Below are 20,374 nucleotides of genomic sequence, written 5' to 3'. Positions count from 1 at the left end.
TACTCATACTGATTTTTCTATGAGGCTACTATTTAAAGGAGATAAATACGGTATTGAGGGAGAGTATGCAAGTTAGTTGGTTCAGGAATACACTTAGATAAAATGAAAATATGTGGAGAGATACACACAATAAAATTTTATTTTTACTATCTCAACACTAACAACAAAAGTTATGTTGGCTAGGTGATACTTGACTAAATGTGTAAAACTTCTACATCTAAACCGACTTTTCCAGCTGGGCGTGGTGGCTCACGCCTGTAATCCCAGCACTTTGGGAGGCCGAGGCGAGGCGGGTGGATCACGAGGTCAGGAGATCAAGACCATCCTGGCTAACATGGTGAAACCCCGTCTCTGCTAAAAATGCAGAAAATTGGCTGGGCGCCTGTAGTCCCAGCTACTCGGGAGGCTGAGACAGGAGAATGGCATGAACCCAGGAGGCGGAACTTGCAGTGAGCCGAGATCACGCCACTGCACTCCAGCCTGGGCGATAAGCAAGACTCCATCTCAAAAAACAAAAACAAAAAAAGTTATGTTGGCATAGGTGATACTTGACTAAATGTATAAAACTTCTACATCTAAACTGACTTTTCCAGCGAGACGTGGTGGCTTGTGCCTGTAATCACAGCACTTTGGGAGGCTAAGGTCAGAGGATTGCTTGGACCCAGGTTTTTGAGACCAGCCTGGGCAACATAGGGAGACCTCGTCTCTACAAAATATAAAAACTTAGCCGAGCGTGGTGGCATGCACCTGTGGCATGCAAAGAGAATTGCTTGATCCTGGGAGGTCAAGTCTGCAGTGAGTCATGATCATGCCTCTGCACCCCAGCCTTGGGTGCAGAGTGCGACCCAGTCTCAAAAAAAATAAAAATTAAAAATAAACTGGCTTTTTTACCCCTTGACATTTGAATATGGTAAAATTTTTATTGTCCTAAAACAAGCAAGCAAACAAATGAACAAACCTTTCTTTAGTAGAATAAGTAACTAGAGTGAAGAAAGTTTTTTCATTTCCTCTCTCATTTTTTCTTTACAGCCAATTGTCTTTACATTATTTTTTACCATTCTTTATGAAAACACTACCATGTATGTTTTAATCAGGATATAAATTGCCTTTGACAAGTAACTTAATTGCCAAATCCAGTAGATATTTTTATTTCATACTTATGTCTGTAGTATTTGTTACTCCTCTTGTCTCTGGGTTCCTGTATACCTGAAGACTGGCCGTGATGGCTCATGCCTGTAATCCCAGCACTTTGGGAGGCTGAGGTGGGTGGATCACCTGAGGTCAGGAGTTCAAGACCAGTCTGGTCAACATGGCGAAACCCTGTCTCTACTAAAAAATGCAAAAATTAGCTGGGTGTGGTGGCAGGCATCTGTAATTCCAGCTACTCAGGAGGCTGAGGCAGGAGGCTTGAATCTGGGAGGCGGAGGTTGCAGAGAGCTGAGATCATGCCACTACACTCCAGCCTAGGTATCAGAGCAAGACCCTGTACCCCCACCCAAAAAAAAAATATATATATATACATATAGATAGAGATACACACACACACACACACACACACACACAAGCCCAGTGTGGTGGTGCACACCTGTAGTTCCAGCTACTACAGAGGCTGAGGCAGGAGGATCACTTGGAGGCAGGAGAATCGCTTGAACCCAGGAGGTAGGGGTTGCAGTGAGCCAAGATTGCACCACTGCGCTCAGGCCTGGGCTACAGAGTGAGACTCTGTCTCAAAAAAAAAAAAAAAAGAAAGAGAAAGAAATACCTGAGACTGGGTAACTTATAAAGAAAAGAGATTTAATTGGCTCAGAGTTCCACAGGCTCTACAGGAAGCATGGCTGGGGAGGCCTCAGGAAATTTACAGTCATGACGGAAGGCAAAAGGGAAGCAGGCACGTCTTCACATGGCCAAAGCAGGAGGAAGGAGCAGGGAGGTGCCACACACTTCTAAACAACCAGATCTCCTGAGAACTCTATTACAAGAACAGCATTAAAGGAAGAAATCCGCCCCCATGATCCAGTCACCTTCCACTAGGCCCCACCTCCAACATTGGGGATTACAGTTGAACATGAGATTTCTACGGGGACACAAATTCAAACCATATCAGCTCCTATGATACTACATGTTCCCAATTTTCATCTTCTCTGATTTCTTCTTCTCAGTCTCTTAATTATAGCTATTATCCAACTTCTGTTATCATCCCCTGTTTTTCTGTTCTTCTGTACTCTCCTTGGGTGACTTCATCCATATCTATGTACTGGTGACTTCTTATTTATATTTCCAGACCATCACTTTCTTTTAAGCACTCTGTATATATGTGTATGTGTCTATACACTTTCATATAACCAGCTGCTTTGAATTGATGCACTTGGATACCCTAAACGCACTTCAAATATGACATGTTTAAAACTGAAGTTACCATCTTCTCCCTGCCTTCTTTACTGTAAATTCCCATTATTTATTATCTTCCACTTCTCTACTCTCAAAAATTTGTTATCATGGAATAAAAATTATACTTAATTCTCAAAATTACTTCAAGAGAGGAATATTTTTAAAGTTAACTTATTTTCATATAAACCATAAAGTATGCATTAAATACACAGTCTATAAGAACTTTGGATACTCATTAAAAGCACTCACAACACATTCCTTGTTTCAGTCCTATTTTATTAGACATTTTTGCTGTGGAATTTGAATGTTAAAGGGCCCAATTATTAATAAAGCTGTCGCCCTAGATATTCAGTGAGATTGGAAGAGTTAGATGAAATCCTTTTTCAGGCCAAACCCACTTGTTTTAACTTTAAAAAAATTCCGTGTAAGATAAAATAACGCTTCCTTAATAAAACTAAAAACAAAAAGCATCTTTAGAAGCTGTGTAGCATACTTTATTTATTTAGAGACAGTGTCTCACTCTGTTGCCCGGGCTGGAGTACAGTGGCACAATCTCAGTGCATTGCAATCTCCACCTCCCGGGTTCAAGCAATTCTCCTGCCTTAGTCTCTCGAGTAGCTGAGAGTACAAGTATGGACCACCACGCCTGGCTAATTTTGGTATTTTTTGGTAGAGACAGAGTTGCACCATATTGGCTAGGCTGTTCTTTTGACCATGAGGCACCGTGCCTGGACTGTATAGCACACTTAAAAAAATAAGATTTGAAGTTAGAACTTAAGGCTTTGGGTCAATTAATAGTTTTTTTTTCTTTGTTTGTTTGAGACGGGATCTCGCTCTTTCACCCAGGCTGGAGTGCAGTGACATCATCTTGGCACACTGCAACCTCTGCCTCTTGGGTTTAAGCAGTCCTCCTGCCTCAGCTTCCTGAGTAGCTGGGACTACAGACGCATGCCACCACACCTGGTTAATTTTTGTATTTTTAGTAGAGACAGGGTTTCACCATGTTGGCCAGGCTGTACTCAAACTCTTAACATCAGGTAATCTGCCTGCCTCGGCCTCCCAAAGTGCTGGGATTACAGGTGTAAGCCATCATGCCCAGCCCCAATTAATAGTTGTATTACCTTGAGCAATTCACTTAATCTCTGAGACTCAGTTTGCTCATTAGTAAAATGGTGATCATAATGATATATATCTCTTACAGTTATTAGGAAATTAAAGGGTAATATATATAAAGCATAAGCATAATGTTTGATGTGTATTAAATACTCAAATGTAGCTCCTATTATTGTCAGAGGACTCCTTACACTGTAAATACATGCTACAAAAATTTTATAATGCACTCTGTCAGCCATTGTAGTACAAATTAGCAAAACAGTTGATCTTGTAGACTAATTTTGAAGTTTCATATTGGTTTCATTTCAAGCACTATATATAAAATATCCAGAGTAATTCACTATATTAATTAGATTAATGCTGTCTTATTCAGGCTGCTCTAATAAAATATCATAAACTGGATGGCTTATAAACAATAGAAATTTATTTCTCACAGCTTGAGTTTGGAAAGTCCTATATCAAGAGGCTAACAGATATGGTGTCTAGTGAGGGTTTGCTCTTCTGGTTCATAGATGGTGCTTTTTTATTGTGTCCTCACATGGTGGATGGCACAAACAAGCTCCCTTAGGCCCCTTTTATAAGGGCACTAATCCTGTTCACAAGGGCTCTGCCCTCATATCCTAATCACCTCCTAAAGGCCCCACTTCTTAATACTGTTGCATTGGGGATTAGGTTTCTTTTTTTTTTTTTTTTTTTTTTTTTTTTTTTTTTTTTTTTTTTTTTTTGAGACGGAGTCTCGCTCTGTCACCCAGGCTGGAGTGCAGTGGCCGGATCTCAGCTCACTGCAAGCTCCGCCTCCCGGGTTTACGCCATTCTCCGGCCTCAGCCTCCCGAGTAAGTAGCTGGGACTACAGGCGCCCGCCACCTCACCCGGCTAGTTTTTTGTATTTCTTAATAGAGACGGGGTTTCACCGTGTTAGCCAGGATGGTCTCGATCTCCTGACCTCGTGATCCGCCCGTCTCGGCCTCCCAAAGTGCTGGGATTACACGCTTGAGCCACCGCGCCCGGCCTAGGTTTCAATATATGACTTTTGAGGGAACACAAACATGCAGATCATAACAAATGTCAAAATGAATTAATCTTTAAGAAAATTGGTGGCACTTTTTGTGTATCCTAGTAAGAAGTTTGGTTACTGGGTAATATGTCTGTTGAACAGATTATAATTTAACTTTAACAAAATGTGAAAATTATGGGAATATTTTTGAAGATTTTTTAAAAGCAACCTACCAGATTCTTTCTCACATTATATATTGGTGTGGTTGGTATTTTTCTTATGGCAAGAAATACCAGTAAGTCAACTATATAGACATTTAAAATTAACATGAGTTAAATCCATTATAAATTTTAGAAAACCATTTATTCTGCAGTAGTTTCCAAAACTGGGGTATACCTATCCCAAGCTATATACTAAGATTTTTCAGGATATGTAAAGGCACAGAGAGCTTTAAAGGAATCTATTTCTAGTCTTTGGAGACGTTGTTTATGTTTTTTGCATTGTCTTTTCCAAATTCTCTTACTTGTTAACTTTTGCTGTATGTATTTCCCATTATGCATTGATCCAAGATGTGAAAACCTCTAGGGCACCAAACAGGAAAAAAAAAAAAAAAAGTATTACCTCTATGGGAGAGTTCACTGAGTACAAAGCAAAAGAGTTTGCAAAAGAAGGTTATAGGGGGATGCTAGTAAAAATTCTTGGTAGCCAAAATGTCATATCTATCTATGTTATGTTGTATCTATCTGCCTAAGAATTAAGACGTGATATGCTTATCACAAGGGTTTATATTAACCTTATTGTAAGTACTTTATCATCATTTAGGATAAAGAAGAGGAGAAACTTGTGAAGTTCTCATACCTTGATGTAATATGTTAGAAGCAGTTGTAGTTTCATCCAGAGGCTTCTAATCCTTGAGACCATGACATTAATATGTTCGTTTGAATTTAACAATAAAGTTTGACTTCTGACAAAGACTGGTGTTGCTGTTTATTTTGACAGTGAAGATCGGCTTTGTCAATTAAGTCGTATGACAGACATTTTTCATAAATGAGCTAAATCTGAAATTTTATTCAATTATTGTTTGGTGAAATACATATAGATCACATTTACAGTATACAGCATCCCCTGAAATGCATCTTTTGTAACTATGTAAATTTAAAACATTTTAAAATTCTGCAAGAGGGTACATAGCTTCTCAGAATTCCTTTAGGGTATATGGAAGCCAAAACATAAGCTGTAGAGGATTATTGTGAAAGGTATTTTAGCCATATAAAAGAAAATGAATGTATATATTTCTCTAATAACTTAAAGGAGGAAAGGAAGAAAAGAACAACTTGATATACAGCGCTTCAGTTTCAATATAGAACATGCATTCTGTTGTAGTTTTGATAAGTCTGTATCTCAAATTTTTAGTGGCCGTTTCTGTTAGGCACTGCTGTTGCATGTCCTTGATGTCAGAGACATACTGTGATATCTTTTTGCTTTGCAGTCTATTGCTGATGGCTTTAAAGAGGCAGTTCGTTATGTCCTTCCACGTCTTATGCTGGTGCCAGTGTATCACTGTTGGCACTATTTTGAGTTACTAAAGGTAAGATTTTATAACATAGAATCTCAAAGTACTTATCTAATAGAAAAGTTTACTTTTTAAAATTAATGTTGGAGACACACATTATCAGTCTTTTAGTTCTTATTTTATGTAATTAATAACTTTTATATATAACATTGCTCTAAATTTCTATCTTGTTTATCTTATAAAAGAAATAACTTTTGAAGTTAATATTTTTTTCTGTGCAGTGTTGTATTCTTCCTCTCTTAGCTGGGACCCAAGTAACACATTAAAAATATATGTATAACTTTACAAAAAAAGATTCTCTGCTCTATTTTAATTAACTAGCCAGCCACTAGTCCTGGTCCCATTGGCTAAGAGGGTTTGGGAGGCTAGTGATTAATTGGTGGCAAAAGTAGCTGTGGTTTAGGATGAGTCAGGCCATTATAGTCAATGACCTGATCTTAAATGCAGACCTAGTAGCAGGGATTTTAAAAAAGCAATCATCCAGGTAAGGGAAAAGTTTTTTTTTTAATTATGTGGTCAAACCAGCATTTTTAAATGTTGGCAATGTTAGAGGGCAACTCTAAGACTAATGATAGGACTTCTAATAAGACATAAACTATATTTTTAAAAATTTAGGCATCCAAATATACATCTGGGGCTGCTTATATATTATTCATATGAAGCCTGCATATCTTTTGATGAGTTCTTTATGGATCCATTAGTATCCATGGAGACTTACACAATGAAGTTGCTCATCTATTTGTGGATAAAAGCTGGCTTCCTCCAGCATCAAATGCTGTGGGTAGTAGCACTCCATAAAAAAGAACATAAAAAAGAGATAAGTATTCATTAGAAGTAATCATATATATTCCTTGCCTAGATGCCTACAAGATATACATAGAATTATTCTGGCTTTTATTTTAATGTTACTACCGTGGATTAGATGGAAAAAGTTTTAACTATCTAAACCAACGATGTGGTATCCTAAAGGAGAGGTACAAAATAATCAAGCAGAAAGATACTTTGCTTCTAAAGAGCAGTAAAAAAGTTGGAAGCTGGACATGGTGGCACAAGCCTGTAGTCCCACCTACTTGGGAGGTTGAGATAAGAGGATCACATGAGGTCAGGAGTTCAAGGCCAGCCTGAGCAACATAGTAAGACTCTGTCAAAGAAAAAAAAAAAAAAAAGTTGAGAAAGAACATTTTACTGAGCAAGATATGTAGGAATTACAGTTGAGAAGGGGCCATAATCTGAAAGTAGACAGAAGTTCTTAGATGTTAGCTAGAGTCAGTGAAAATCAGTAGCAGTGATAGAGATAAATGAATGGATTGTCACCAGAAAATCTCCATCTCTCATATGCTCACTTTGGTAATCACTCCTACCTTTAAAAGATCAAGGGAAATTGTATAAGGAATTAGAAATGGGAAAAGAAACACTCATTGATGAGTTCTCATGCTTGTCCAAAGGCAGCAGATATTCTTATTACTAGGTAGTAGTAATTTTGGGCTTCAAAGAATGAATAAAGAGAGCCAGGTGCGGTGGCTCATGCCTGTAATCCCAGCACTTTGGGAGTTCAAGGGGGAGCAAATCACTTGAGGCTAGGAGTTCGAGACCAGTCTGGCCAACATGGTGAAATCATGTTTTTAGTCTCTATTAAAAATACAAAAATTAGCCAGGCGTAGTGACACATGCCTGTAATCCCAGCTACTCAGGAGGCTGAGGCAGGAGACAGCTTGGGCAACAGAGTGAGACTCCATCTCAAGAAAAAAAAAAAAGAGAGAAGAAAAGAAAGAATGAATAAAGAGAAACTACCCATGTCTGATCAATGAAACTGTAACCCTTAGAATAAATATGGAGTATACTCAGTTTTAATTAATGCACAGCAACAACAAGAACAAATGGAAATGTGGAATGGAAAGACAGGCCTTAGAAGAGATTAGAAATGGCAAAAGATTTGAATCACTTCACAAAACAGGATGTCCAAAATGGCAGTAAACGTGTATTCAAACTCATTAAAAGTCAAGGAAATGCAGTTAAAACCACAGGATACCATTACATACACACCAGATTACAGAAATTTGAAAGTCTGAAAATATCCATAAACAGCAGCATGAACTATTTGCATTCAGCTAGGAATGAAACTGTATAACCCACTTTGTAAAACTGCTTGGCATTACCTTTTAAATTAAAAAATATGCATACCGTGTGACTAGGCAGTTCCATCCTTGAGTATATACTCTAAAGAAACAAAATGCATGCACATGTATACCAAGAGAAATGTACAAGAAAGTCTATACCAGGTGTCAGTAATAGCAAACCCTGTTTGCCAACCAGAAAAGGGTAAATAAATTGTGGTTCATTCAGGTAATGAAAGAAAATTACACTAGAACAACACACATCAATGACGCTTACAAACAAACTTTGAGAGATAATATTTCATTGGTGTGTTATACCATATTTATTTATCCATTCATCTGTTGATAGACCATTGAATTTTTTTTTTTTTTTTTTTTTTTTTTTTGAGATGGAGTCTTGCTCTGTCGCCAGGCTGGAGTGCAGTGGTGCGATCTCAGCTCACTGCAACCTCTGCCCCCGGGTTCAAGCAATTCTCCTGCCTCAGCCTCATGAGTAGCTGGGACTACAGGTGCACGTCGCCACGCCCGGCTAATTTTTGTATTTTTAGTAGAGACGGGGTTTCACCATGTTGACCAGGATAGACTCGATCTCGTGACCTGGTGATCTGCCCATCTCAGCCTCCAAAATGCTGGGATTACAGGCATGAGCCACTGCGCCTGGCCGACTGTTGGATTTTTTTTTTACCTTTTAGTTACTATAAATAATGCTTCTGTGAATGTGGGTGTACAAATATGCCTTTGAGACCTTGTTTTGAATTCTTTTATGTGTATACCTGGGAGTGGAATGGGTGGATCATATGGTAATTTTATCTTTAATTTTTTGAGGAACTACCATACTGTTTTCCATGGTAACTGCACCATTTTACATTCCTATCAACCGTGCACAAGGTTCTGATTTCTCCACATCTTTACCAAACCTTGTTAATTTCTTTCTTTCTTTCTTTCTTTCTTTGAGATGGAGTTCCACTCTTGTCACCCAGGCTGGAGTGCAATGGCATGATCTTGGCTCACTGCAACCTCCACCTCCCAGGTTCAAGCGATTCTCCTCCCTCAGCCTCCCGAGTAGCTGGGATTATAGGCGCCCGCCACTACGCCCAGCTAATTTTTTGTATTTTTAGTAGAGACAGGATTTCACTATGTTGGCCAGGCTGGTCTCGAACTCCTGACCTCAGGCAATCCACCTGCTTCGTCCTCCCCAAGTGCTGGGATTACAGGCATAAGCCACCATGCCTGGCCGGTTTTTTTTGTTTGTTTGTTTTTTAATAGTAGTCATCCTAATGGATACGAGGTGGTATCTCATTGTGGTTTTGATTTTAATTTTCTTAATGACTAGTGATCTTGAGTATCTTTTATGTGCTTCTTAACTATTTGTATATCATCTATTTTATTGTGGTGTTTTTGGAACAGGGTCTTGCTCTGTTACCCAGGCTGGAGTGCAGTGATACAGTCATGGCTTACTGCAGCCTTGACCTCCTGGGCTCAAACGACCCTAGTACAGTGAATTAGAGATAAATTGATAATTTATTGGAATTTCCCTTTTCTATGGGCACACATGTCCATAGTAGATGTAGCATTTGGTAGGAGTTTCAACAAAAGCAGGGTAAATATTTCAGTGAAGTCTCATACATATAATTAAGAAAAAACTTACATGAAATATAAAATCTTGGACAGGATACACTTATAGACAACTAGGGATAATGATGAGTATCAGGTAGCAAGGAATATATTCTTCAGCTAGGTTCATAAGATATTACCCATTAAAGCCAGGCACAGCAGGTCACGCTTGTGATCCTAGCACTTTAGGAGGCCAAGGAAGGTGGATTGCTGGAGCTCAGGAATTTGAGACCAGCCTAGGTAACATGGCCAAACCCCATCTCTACAAAAAATTAGCTGGGTGTGGTGGCACATGCCTGTAGTCCAAGCTACTAGGGGGTCGGAGGGTTAAAGCAGGAGGATCGCTTGAACCTGGGACATTGAAGCTGCAGTAAGCCAAGATTGTGCCACTGCATTCCAGCCTAGTTGACAAAGTGAAACTTTGTCTCAAAGAAAAAGGAAAGATATTACCCATTAATAAACAATCACTTTTATTTTTAATTTTAAGCATACATAGCAAGGGTATCTTTTCTGTTTGACCTCTTTTCCAAAGTACACTCATTTCATTTTATTTCTTAAACTCAGTAGTTATCCAGTTTGTTTTCAACATAGAAAGAATCCATTTCAACTCAGTGGTCATCAGATTTAGACACAGACCAGTGTTTTGCGTAGCTGTGTCTGGTGTCATTGTAGAGCGATAGGGTGTTAGTGTAGCAAAAAAGCAGAGACTTTGGGGTCAGAGCTCCTGGGTTTGGATACAAACTCTCTTACTTATGTTGGGCAAATTACTTAATTTCTCTGTGCCTCATTTCCTTCATGTGTAACATACTATAATAGTACCTTGTCTTAACAGAGTTGTAATTAAAAGTTAAATAAGCTAATACATAAAAGAGGGTGCCCAGAGTAGAGCTCAAAAAACATTCATTATTGGTCTAAATACTTAACAAAATCATACAGTAGTAATTTATTCCAGTTACTACTGACAACCAACTAGTGGGTACCTACCACGTGCAGGTAAACTAAAAAGGAATAAAACATGTCCCTAGGCATTACGGTGTTCACAATTTAGTGAAGAAAATAGATGTCAAACAAATAATTACAATATTATAAGAGCCTAATAGAAGTAGTACTATGAGATCAATAAAGCAGGAGTTACTAGCTCTGCTTAGGAAAGTCAGAAAAAAAACCATATTAATTTTTCCTTTGTTTAGTAAAGTAAAAAAAAAAAAAAAAAAAAAAAATTGGTTTTGGGTATATAGGGATTCGTCCTACTGAGAGAGAGCAAAGAGTGTGTGCGTGTGTGGGTATGTGTGTGTGTGTGTGTCCTTATTTATTTGGGGGAGTCGTGAAAGACAAATGCTGAGGAACTCTGCAGAGTAAAAGAGACAATAGAAACATGACAATTTAGTGCATCATGGACCAGTTCCTGTTTTGGGGGAAAATATTACCTTAAAGGATGTTATTAGAACAATTGGCAAAATTGGAATATACACTATAGATGAGATTACAGATTAATCAGTGTTAAATTTCCTGAAGTTGATCACTATACCGTGATTCTGTAAAAGAAAATCCTTGTTGTAAGATGAACTATTAGAAACATTAAAGGAGTAAAGGAGAGGGATACTAGTTGAGAGTAATTTGTGATACATTTGACGTTTCTTTATATTTCAAAAACTACTGCAAAACCATTCAGCGATAGTCCCCCTTCCTGTGCAAGGAACTGAATGGATAGTATCACAAACTACTGAAAAAACAGTCTGCACACACTGGCACACAGAATGATGAAGCATGTGACAGAATGTTAAAAATTGGTGATTCAGAGTATTACAGGAGTTATTTGTGTTACTTTTACTACAACTTTTCTATAAATTTGGTATTTCAAAAGAAAAAATTTAAGAGGGAAAAGGCATAATCAGAAGGCATCTTCAAGAGGAAGCATTTCAACTGTGTCCTAGCAGCTAAATTCACCAGGTGGATGAGGAGGTTAGAGACTGATATGTAGAAAGCTAACAGGGGCATGAAAGTGCGTTACTTATTTGCACATAGTTCAGTACAGTAATTTTTCTTTTTCTTTTTTTCTTTTTCTTTTTTTTTTGAGACACTCTTCCCCTGTCACCCAGGCTGGAGTGCAGTGGTGCGATCTCGGCTCACTGCAATATCCGCCTCCCAGGTTCAAGTGATTCTCATGCCTCAGTCTCCCAAGTAGCTGGGATTACCGGCGTGCGCCACCACGTCCAGCTAATTGTTTTGTATTTTTATTTTTGTGTTTTTTATTTTTATTTTCATTTTTTGCGGTGGGGGGGAAATGGAGTCTCACTCTATCACCCAGACTGGAGTGTAATGGCACAATCTCGGCTCACTGTATTCTCTACCTCGCATGATCAGGTCATCCTCCTACCTCAGCCTCCCAAATAGCTGGGACTACATGTGCACATCACCACGCCTGGCTAATTTTTGTATTTTTTGTAGAGACAGGGTTTTGCCATGTGCTCAGGCTGGTCTTGAACTCCTGGGCTTAAGTGATCTTCCTGCCTTGGCTTCCCAATATGTTGGGATTACAAGTGTGAGCCACCTTGCCTGGCCCAGTAATTTCTGTGTAAGATGTTTGGAATACATTCTTTTAAGTATCTGTAGAATATTAGTTGGATATTCATTAATATGATGTTTATCAAACCTCACTGCTGAAAATTCAAGAAATATTTAGCAAATTATTGGATTATTTTGCCAAACAGAGCCATTGTTTAATATACCTCCATTACCAGGAAATTCCACTCTAAATATCCTCAATTTTGTCCTCCTTTACAGCTTATAATTATTATATGATTATTTAAAAATGACGCGTGGAAGAGTTTGAGCAGCCTTAAGACCAAGTAGACAATGAAAGTTTGGTATCCTCATACCTTTTTGGTAGAATCTCACTACTGGTGATAATTTAGATATTTGGATCAACAAAAACAATAAGAATAAAACAGTTCTAATTAAGCATTTGATATCATCAACATTCATATTTATTAAAGAAATATTTTAGAGTGGAGCTGAGTAGACTCTTTCTATAAGAAATCTTTAAAGAAGACTCTGTAAGAAATCTTTAAAGCAGCAAAATAAGTGATTTTGCCAGTAATTTTCACCTATAGAAGTTAGAATAACCAAGCACAGATCCCTTTTCAAACTTTCTGATATTTTGACTTTGCTTCCATCCTTTCTATTGCTTACTCTAGAGATTAAGGTATTACTTCTAATGATAGTCATTTACATTATTTATGTTGCTAATCTCTTGATGACAAGATCTCTACATGTATCTTGAAATAAAATCAAATGGCTCTGCGCTTCATGTAGAGAATAATTTCTAAGACATATAAATAAAAGGTAATGGACAAAGTTCTCAAACAATATCCAGTTAGTTATTTGCTGAGGAAAGGGAACCATTGCTGAATGCTTTTGAGATTGCTCTTGGAATATAAGGAAAATTTTAATTTATCACAAAATCTCTAATAAGTTAGTTTAAGATCACAAAATAGATTTAAGTTTTTAAAAATTTTCTGAAGTGATCTAATTCCCCATATCCTTGCATAAATATATATTTATAAATACATAATATATATAATATCTATATGATGCTCCAGTTTGAATTCTTCTTTCAAAAATATTAAAACAGTTTGAGAGCAGCCTGGTTAGCATAGCGAGACTCCACCTCTACAGAAAAAATTTTTTAAAAATTAGCCAAGCATGGTGGCACACATCTATAGTTCCAGCTACTTGGGAGGCTGAGATAGAAGGATCACTTGAGTCCAGGAAGTTGAGGCAAGGCTGCAGTGAGCCATGATCACCTCACTTGTACTCTAGTCTGGGTGACAGAGTGAGACCCTGTATCAAAAAAAAAAAAAAAAAAAAAAGTCAAAACATTGGAGCACAATACAATCCACTCTGAATTATTTACTGTAAGTAAATTTTCTTTCTTTCTGAGAGTGAAATACAAGAGAAAATTTTGGGGCAAATGAAATAGAGCCAGAGTTTTAGGGATTAATAAGTCAGTTTCTAAATCTTCTTAAAGGTTGAGATAGAATGTTAATTTTCATGGTTTCTTGACATTTACTAGAATGGTTGAATTTCGTGTTGTAAAACAGCAGTGGAATCCTTTGAGAGATGCAGTTTACAGAAAAGTTTATGATGGATTGAAGTGTTAAAAGTTAGTACACTTGATTATGTTATATAACAAAGATTTGTAAACTTTTTGAAATTGCTAAAACAAAGTAATCATTAGAGAATATGAAATAGTTTATAGTTATTTATCTTATTTTCTCTATTCATAGTTGCTAATGAATAAAAGTAAGTTGTAAGCTTCATGCTTTAGATGTTTTAAACTTTTTTAGTATATTTGGAAAATATAGCCTGGCACAGTGGCTCACGCCTGTAATTTCAACACTTTGGGAGGCAGAGATGGGAGGATAGCTTGAGCCCAGGAGTTTGGGACCAGCCTACTGAGACCCTGTCTCTACAAAAAATAAAAATAAAAATAAAAAAATTAGCTGGGCTGGGCGCGGTGGCTCACGCCTGTAATCCCAGCACTTTGGGAGGCCAAGGCAGGCAGATCACGAGGTCAGGAGATTGAGACCATTCTGGCCAACATAGTGAAACCCCATCTCTACTAAAAATACAGAAAGTAGCCAGACATGGTGGCGCATGCCTGTGATCCCATCTACTCAGGAGGCGGAGGCAGGAGAATCCCTTGAACCAGGGAGTTGGAGGTTGCAGTGAGCCAAGATGGCGCCACAGCACTCTAGCCTGGCAACAGAATGAGACTCCTCAAAAAAAAAAAAAAAAAAAAAAATTAACTGGATGTGGTGGCATGCTACTGTGATCCCAGCTACTCAGGAGGCCTTATGCCCAGGAGGTCGAGGCTGCAGTTAGCCCTGCCACTGTACTCCAGCCTGGGTGACAGAGTGAGTGAGACCCTGTCTCAAAAAAAATAGAAAATAAAAATAAAATGTCCAAATGGTTTTTACAGTTGTTGTTTTTTGTTTTGTTTTGTTTGTTTTTTTCCTGATTGCTATGCTCATGTTAGTTTATATCTGTATTGTATTATTGTGTTTATATTTATAGAAAGAGGGTTGGGCCAGGCCTGGTGGCTCACACCTGTAATTCCAGCACTTTGGGAGGTAGAGGCAGAAGGATAGCTTGAGCAGGTGTTCAAGACCAGCCTGGGAGACATAGCAAGACCCTGTCTCTACAGAAATTTTAAAAATTAGCTGGGTGTGGTGGCATTCGCCTGTGGTCTCAGCTACTTGAGAGGCTGAGAGTGGAGGATCATTAGAACCCAGGAGCTCAAGACCACAGTGAGCAAGACCCTGTTTCCAAAAAAAAAGAAAGAGGGTTGGTTTGAGAGGTCAGTAAGTATATATAAAATTATAGCTGTCTTTATTAAGTATATATAAAATTAATTTAGAGTTGATAATATCTGTTGCTGCTTTCTCTATTACTAGAAAGTTGGGAGAAGAATCAAACAGTGCAGTTTTGATTTTTCTTTCTGTTTTTTCTTAGCAATTGAAAGCATGTAGTGAAGAACAAGAAGACAGAGAATGTTTGAACCAAGCTATTACTGCTCTCATGAATCTCCAAGGTAGCATGGACCGAATTTACAAGCAGCATTCACCTAGACGCCGACCTGGGTAATTCCAAAGTGTTGAAAATGTGAACGCCTCTGCTTACTTCGCTGTCTCTGATGCCTGGTTTTCTAAAGAAGTGTGATTTTTTGTGATAGTTACATTCTTGAAAGTTGTGCTTGTCATACTTTTATATACTTTTATCTTGGTCATTTACTCTTTTTACTCTTTTTTCCTTTTCCTTTTTTTTTTTTTTTTTTTGAGAAGGAGTTTCTATTGCCCAGGCTGGAGTTCAGTGGTATAATCTCAGCTCACTGCAACCTTCACCTCCTGGGTTCAAGTGATTCTACTGCCTCCGCCTCCCAAGTAGCTGGGACTACAGGAGTCCGCCACCATGCCCAGCTAATTTTTGTATTTTTAGTAGAGATGGGGTTTTACCATGTTGGCCAGGCTGGTCTTGAACTCTTGACCTCAAATGATCTACCCACCTCAGCCTCCCAAAGTGCTGGGATTACAGGTGTAAGCCACCGTGCCCAACCTTTTTTTCTTGTTTCTAAGAGACAGGGTCTCACTCTGTTGCCCAGGCTGGAGAGCAGTGATGTGATCTCAGCTCACAGCAGCCTCAATCTCTTGGGCTCAAGTGGTCCTCCTGCCTCAACCCTCTGGATTAGCTGGGACTCACATAGCTGGGTGGCACATGCCACCACACCTGCCTAATTTTTGTATTTTTTGTTGAAACAGGGTTTTGCTATGTTGCCCAGGCTGGTCTTGAACTCCTGGGCTCAGGTGATCTGCCTGCTTTGGCCTCCCAAAGTGTTGGGATTGCAGGTCTGAGCCACTGCACCTGGCCAACCCAGCCTAGTCTTAAGCCACTGCTGGGCGCAGTGGCTCACCCCTGTAATCCCAGCGTTTTTGGGAGTCCAAGGTGGGCAGATCGCCTGAGGTCAGGAATTCGAGACCAGCCTGGCCAACATGGTGAAACCCCATCTCTACTAAAAATACAAAAATTAGCCAGGTATGGTGGCAGGCACCTGTAATCCCAGCTACTCGGGAGGCTGAGGCAGGAGAATCACTTAAACCCGGGAGGCAGAGGTTGCAGTGAGCCAAGATCATGCCATTGCACACAAGCCAGAGGAAAAAAAAAAAACATCAAAAAAAAAAAAAAAAAAAAAAAAAAAAAAAAAAAAAAAAGATTAGCACTGTTATATTATTAGGATAGACTTAATAAATGTTTAAAAGTATAATCTATGAAAGAAATTTAGGATTTTTTGTAATTTTAGTTCTTATAGAGCCAGTAGTACTTCTCTTTCATAATAATGAAATTGAGGGATGTATTATTTAGTGGCAAAGTTAGAACTAAATGCTGTGTGTAAAAGCTACTGATTGGTTATTTAATATTTTTCTCACATGATTTGAGATGGTTTATGCTTGAAACCATTTGGGTTGCCTAGCTATTGAATAAGCTCTATTGTTTGTTTGTTTTTTTAGAGATCCTGTTTGCCCTTTTTATAGTCACCAATTAAGAAGCAAACACCTGGCTATCAAAAAAATGAATGAAATTCAGAAAAATATCGATGGATGGGAAGGCAAAGATATTGGACAGTGTTGTAATGAATTCATTATGGAGGGACCATTGACAAGAATCGGTGCCAAACATGAACGGCATATTTTTCTGTTTGATGGCTTAATGATCAGTTGTAAACCTAATCATGGCCAGACTCGGCTTCCAGGTTACAGTAGTGCAGAATACAGGTTAAAAGAAAAATTTGTCATGAGGAAAATACAAATTTGTGATAAAGAAGATACTTGTGAGTGCAAGCATGCTTTTGAATTAGTATCCAAAGATGAGAACAGCGTAGTATTTGCTGCTAAGTCTGCTGAAGAAAAAAACAACTGGATGGCAGCCCTTATTTCTCTTCATTATCGTAGTACTCTAGATCGAATGTTAGATTCAGTATTACTGAAAGAAGAAAATGAGCAACCACTGAGATTACCAAGTCCTGAAGTATATCGTTTTGTAGTAAAAGACTCTGAGGAAAACATTGTTTTTGAAGACAACTTGCAAAGTAGAAGTGGCATCCCCATTATTAAAGGAGGAACTGTAGTGAAGTTAATTGAAAGGTTAACATATCATATGTATGCAGGTATGTGAAACTCATTACATCTGCTGACCTAGGGCCTGGGACCCAAAAGCTTTTTAAGGATGCTCAAAAATATTTGAGGCTTGGAGAAAAAACGGATTGCCTCCAAAATACAAAAATACTGCAAAAACAAAAAGAATAAATAAGAGAAGGAATTAAATGTGTAAAAATGTAATATTGTTAACTTCATTAATTATTGAATATTCATAAAATATATGTATTCATGAATTTCGAATTTGAAAACAATTCTCGTTTATTAAGAATATACCATAGTATATTCTCTATGTCAGTATTTCTCTATATATGGCAGGGATACTATGGTATCCTGCCAGTACCATGATTGTCAGGAAGAGCCACAATCTGAGGAGCCAAAGTAAAAAGAAAAAGGGAGGAAGGCCTCCAAATATGGTACTTTGAGTTAATTAAACTGAATACATTAAACATGAAACCTGTTTTATGCTCTGCCTTTTCAGATCCCAATTTTGTTCGTACTTTTCTTACCACATATCGTTCATTTTGTAAACCACAGGAATTGCTGAGCTTACTGATTGAACGGTAAGAAAAATATGTATTTCACTTATATTGACATTTTGTGAAAAATTAACTGTATTTTGTAAAGTGCCTAGTACCTAATAAATATTCAAGTAATTATTGAACATATTTTATTTGGCATTAAATCGGCAGTATTACTATTCTCTTCAAATAAGAGTACTCCCCAAAATCTGTTTATAACACAGATCTTTTCAGCTCTTAGAAGTATTTCAAGTGGTGGGCCGGGCGCGGTGGCTCACGCCTGTAATCCCAGCACTTTGGGAGGCCAAGACGGGCGGATCAAGAGCTCAGGAGATCGAGACCATCCTGGCTAACACGGTGAAACCCCATCTCTACTAAAAAATGCAAAAAAAACTAGCCGGGCAAGGTGGCGGGCGTCTGTAGTCCCAGCTACTCAGGAGGCTGAGGCAGGAGAATGGCGTAAACCCAGGAGGCGGAGCTTGCAGTGAGCTGAGATCCGGCCACTGCACTCCAGCCTGGGTGACAGAGCGAGACTCCGTCTCCAAAAAAAAAAAAAAAAAGAAAGAAATATTTCAAGTGGTAATCAGAAAGACTACTTTGGAGGATGAAAGCACTATATTTTAATGAATATTGTTCTGTGTAATAAAATGATTCTTTCTTAAAAGAGACTTTTCTACTTACCCCTTTTTTTTTTGACTGTAGACTACTTTGCCAAATACTTTCCACTTTTAAAACAAACTTGTTATGAAAACTTTCAAAACATATACAAGAGCAGATAGAAGAATATAATAAACCCATTTATCCATCAACCACCTTCAGTAATTATCAACTCATTGTTTCATCAGTTTCCCTACAAATTTAAACACCCCACCCCACAATTGTTTTGAAGTAGATCCTAGACAACATAATTCATCTATAAATATTTTTCTATGTATCTCTAGAAAATATAGACTCTTATTTTTTTTTAATCAGATATCATTATTAAACCTAAAAAATCAGCAATTCCTTTATTATGGTTAACTTTTAAAAATCAGTGTTGGGTTGAATTTTTTTTGCTTGTTTTATAGTATACTTTTTTAAATGTTTTATAGTTTAAAATGTAGAATCTGAACTCCAAAATGATTTTTTGTTTTACATTTTAAAACTTACTAAAACTTATTACTTATACCAAAGCTTATCAACTGTATTATCAAGATATAATTCTGGATTTCTATCACTATGTTGTTTTATGAAACTAAATTTACCAGACTGAATCAGTGTAATGTGCTATGAAGATCTACTTAGTTCTGTTTCCATGTCCAGAAAAAGAAAGCACACTTGTTAGACTTATAGTTTAGCTGTATTTCCTATGTTTTGAGCAATTTTTTAAATTTTTATCTTATCCACTTAGGTAAATTATTTAAATATTGTTAAATATTCAGTTTTGGCCCTCTCTTTGACTTTGTACTCATTTAAAGAAATTTATGGCTGGGCGCGGTGGCTCACGCCTGTAATCCCAGCACTTTGGGAGGCCAAGGTGGCTGGATCACGAGGTCAGGAGTTCAACACCAGCCTGGCCAAGATGGTGAAACTCCGTCTCTACTAAAAATACAAAAATTAGCCGGGCGTGGTGGCACGTGCCTGTAATCCCTGCTACTCAGGAGGCTGAGGCAGAGAATTGCTTGACCCCGGGAGGCGGAGGTTGCAGTGAGCCGAGATCGAGCCATTGCACTCCAGCCTGGGCGACAGAGCGAGACTCCATCTCAAAAAAAAAAAAAAAAAAAAATTTATTAGCCTACTTTCATTTTAATAATATAAATATTAAAGACAGATTAAGTAAGCCATTTCTATCATGTTCTTTAAATTGCTTATGAATTCTTTCCTTGGCTCTTTCCACTGGACCTTTTCTGTATTGATCAGTGCTAAAAAGCAAAACTTTAGTTTTTATGAAAGTAAGAATACAAAACCTTAGTTTTGTATAGCCAAAGGACAGTTTTTTGTAGTATACCATACCTTAAGGGAAGTTTAACAGTAATCCACTTTTCATGGAAGTGGTAGGAAAGAAGGTTGCTTGGTCACAATGTTTTCCTCCTTGTATTTTCATTATGTATGAACAGATTTTTCTCCTTTTGCTTTTCTTCTTAGGTTTGAAATCCCAGAGCCAGAACCTACTGACGCAGACAAATTGGCAATAGAGAAAGGCGAGCAGCCAATCAGTGCAGACCTTAAAAGATTTCGCAAGGAATATGTCCAACCAGTACAACTTAGGTTTGGTTTGAATATTTTATATATATGTATACATATTTTATGTGTCAGTTTTCAATATATAGTTAACACAAAAGTTCTCAGCTTTTAATTCAAATAT

The 20,374-nt window shown here is 37.9% G+C and overlaps 1 protein-coding gene across 1 annotated transcript in view; it reads left to right on the top strand.

The window, feature by feature from the left end:
- Positions 1-20,374, top strand: part of SOS2 (SOS Ras/Rho guanine nucleotide exchange factor 2) — a 116,916-nt gene that overhangs the window by 58,756 nt on the left and 37,786 nt on the right. The window contains 5 exon segments of the mRNA XM_025391970.1: positions 5,986-6,084; positions 15,315-15,442; positions 16,865-17,520; positions 17,991-18,072; positions 20,155-20,277. Of these exon segments, the coding sequence (XP_025247755.1) occupies positions 5,986-6,084; positions 15,315-15,442; positions 16,865-17,520; positions 17,991-18,072; positions 20,155-20,277 (1,088 nt within the window).

Source organism: Theropithecus gelada, chromosome 7b (genome assembly GCF_003255815.1).
Source record: "Theropithecus gelada isolate Dixy chromosome 7b, Tgel_1.0, whole genome shotgun sequence".
Classification (NCBI taxonomy): Eukaryota; Metazoa; Chordata; class Mammalia; order Primates; family Cercopithecidae; genus Theropithecus; species Theropithecus gelada.
Note: the sequence above shows the minus strand (reverse complement) of the source record. Positions and strands in the feature narration are given on the sequence as shown.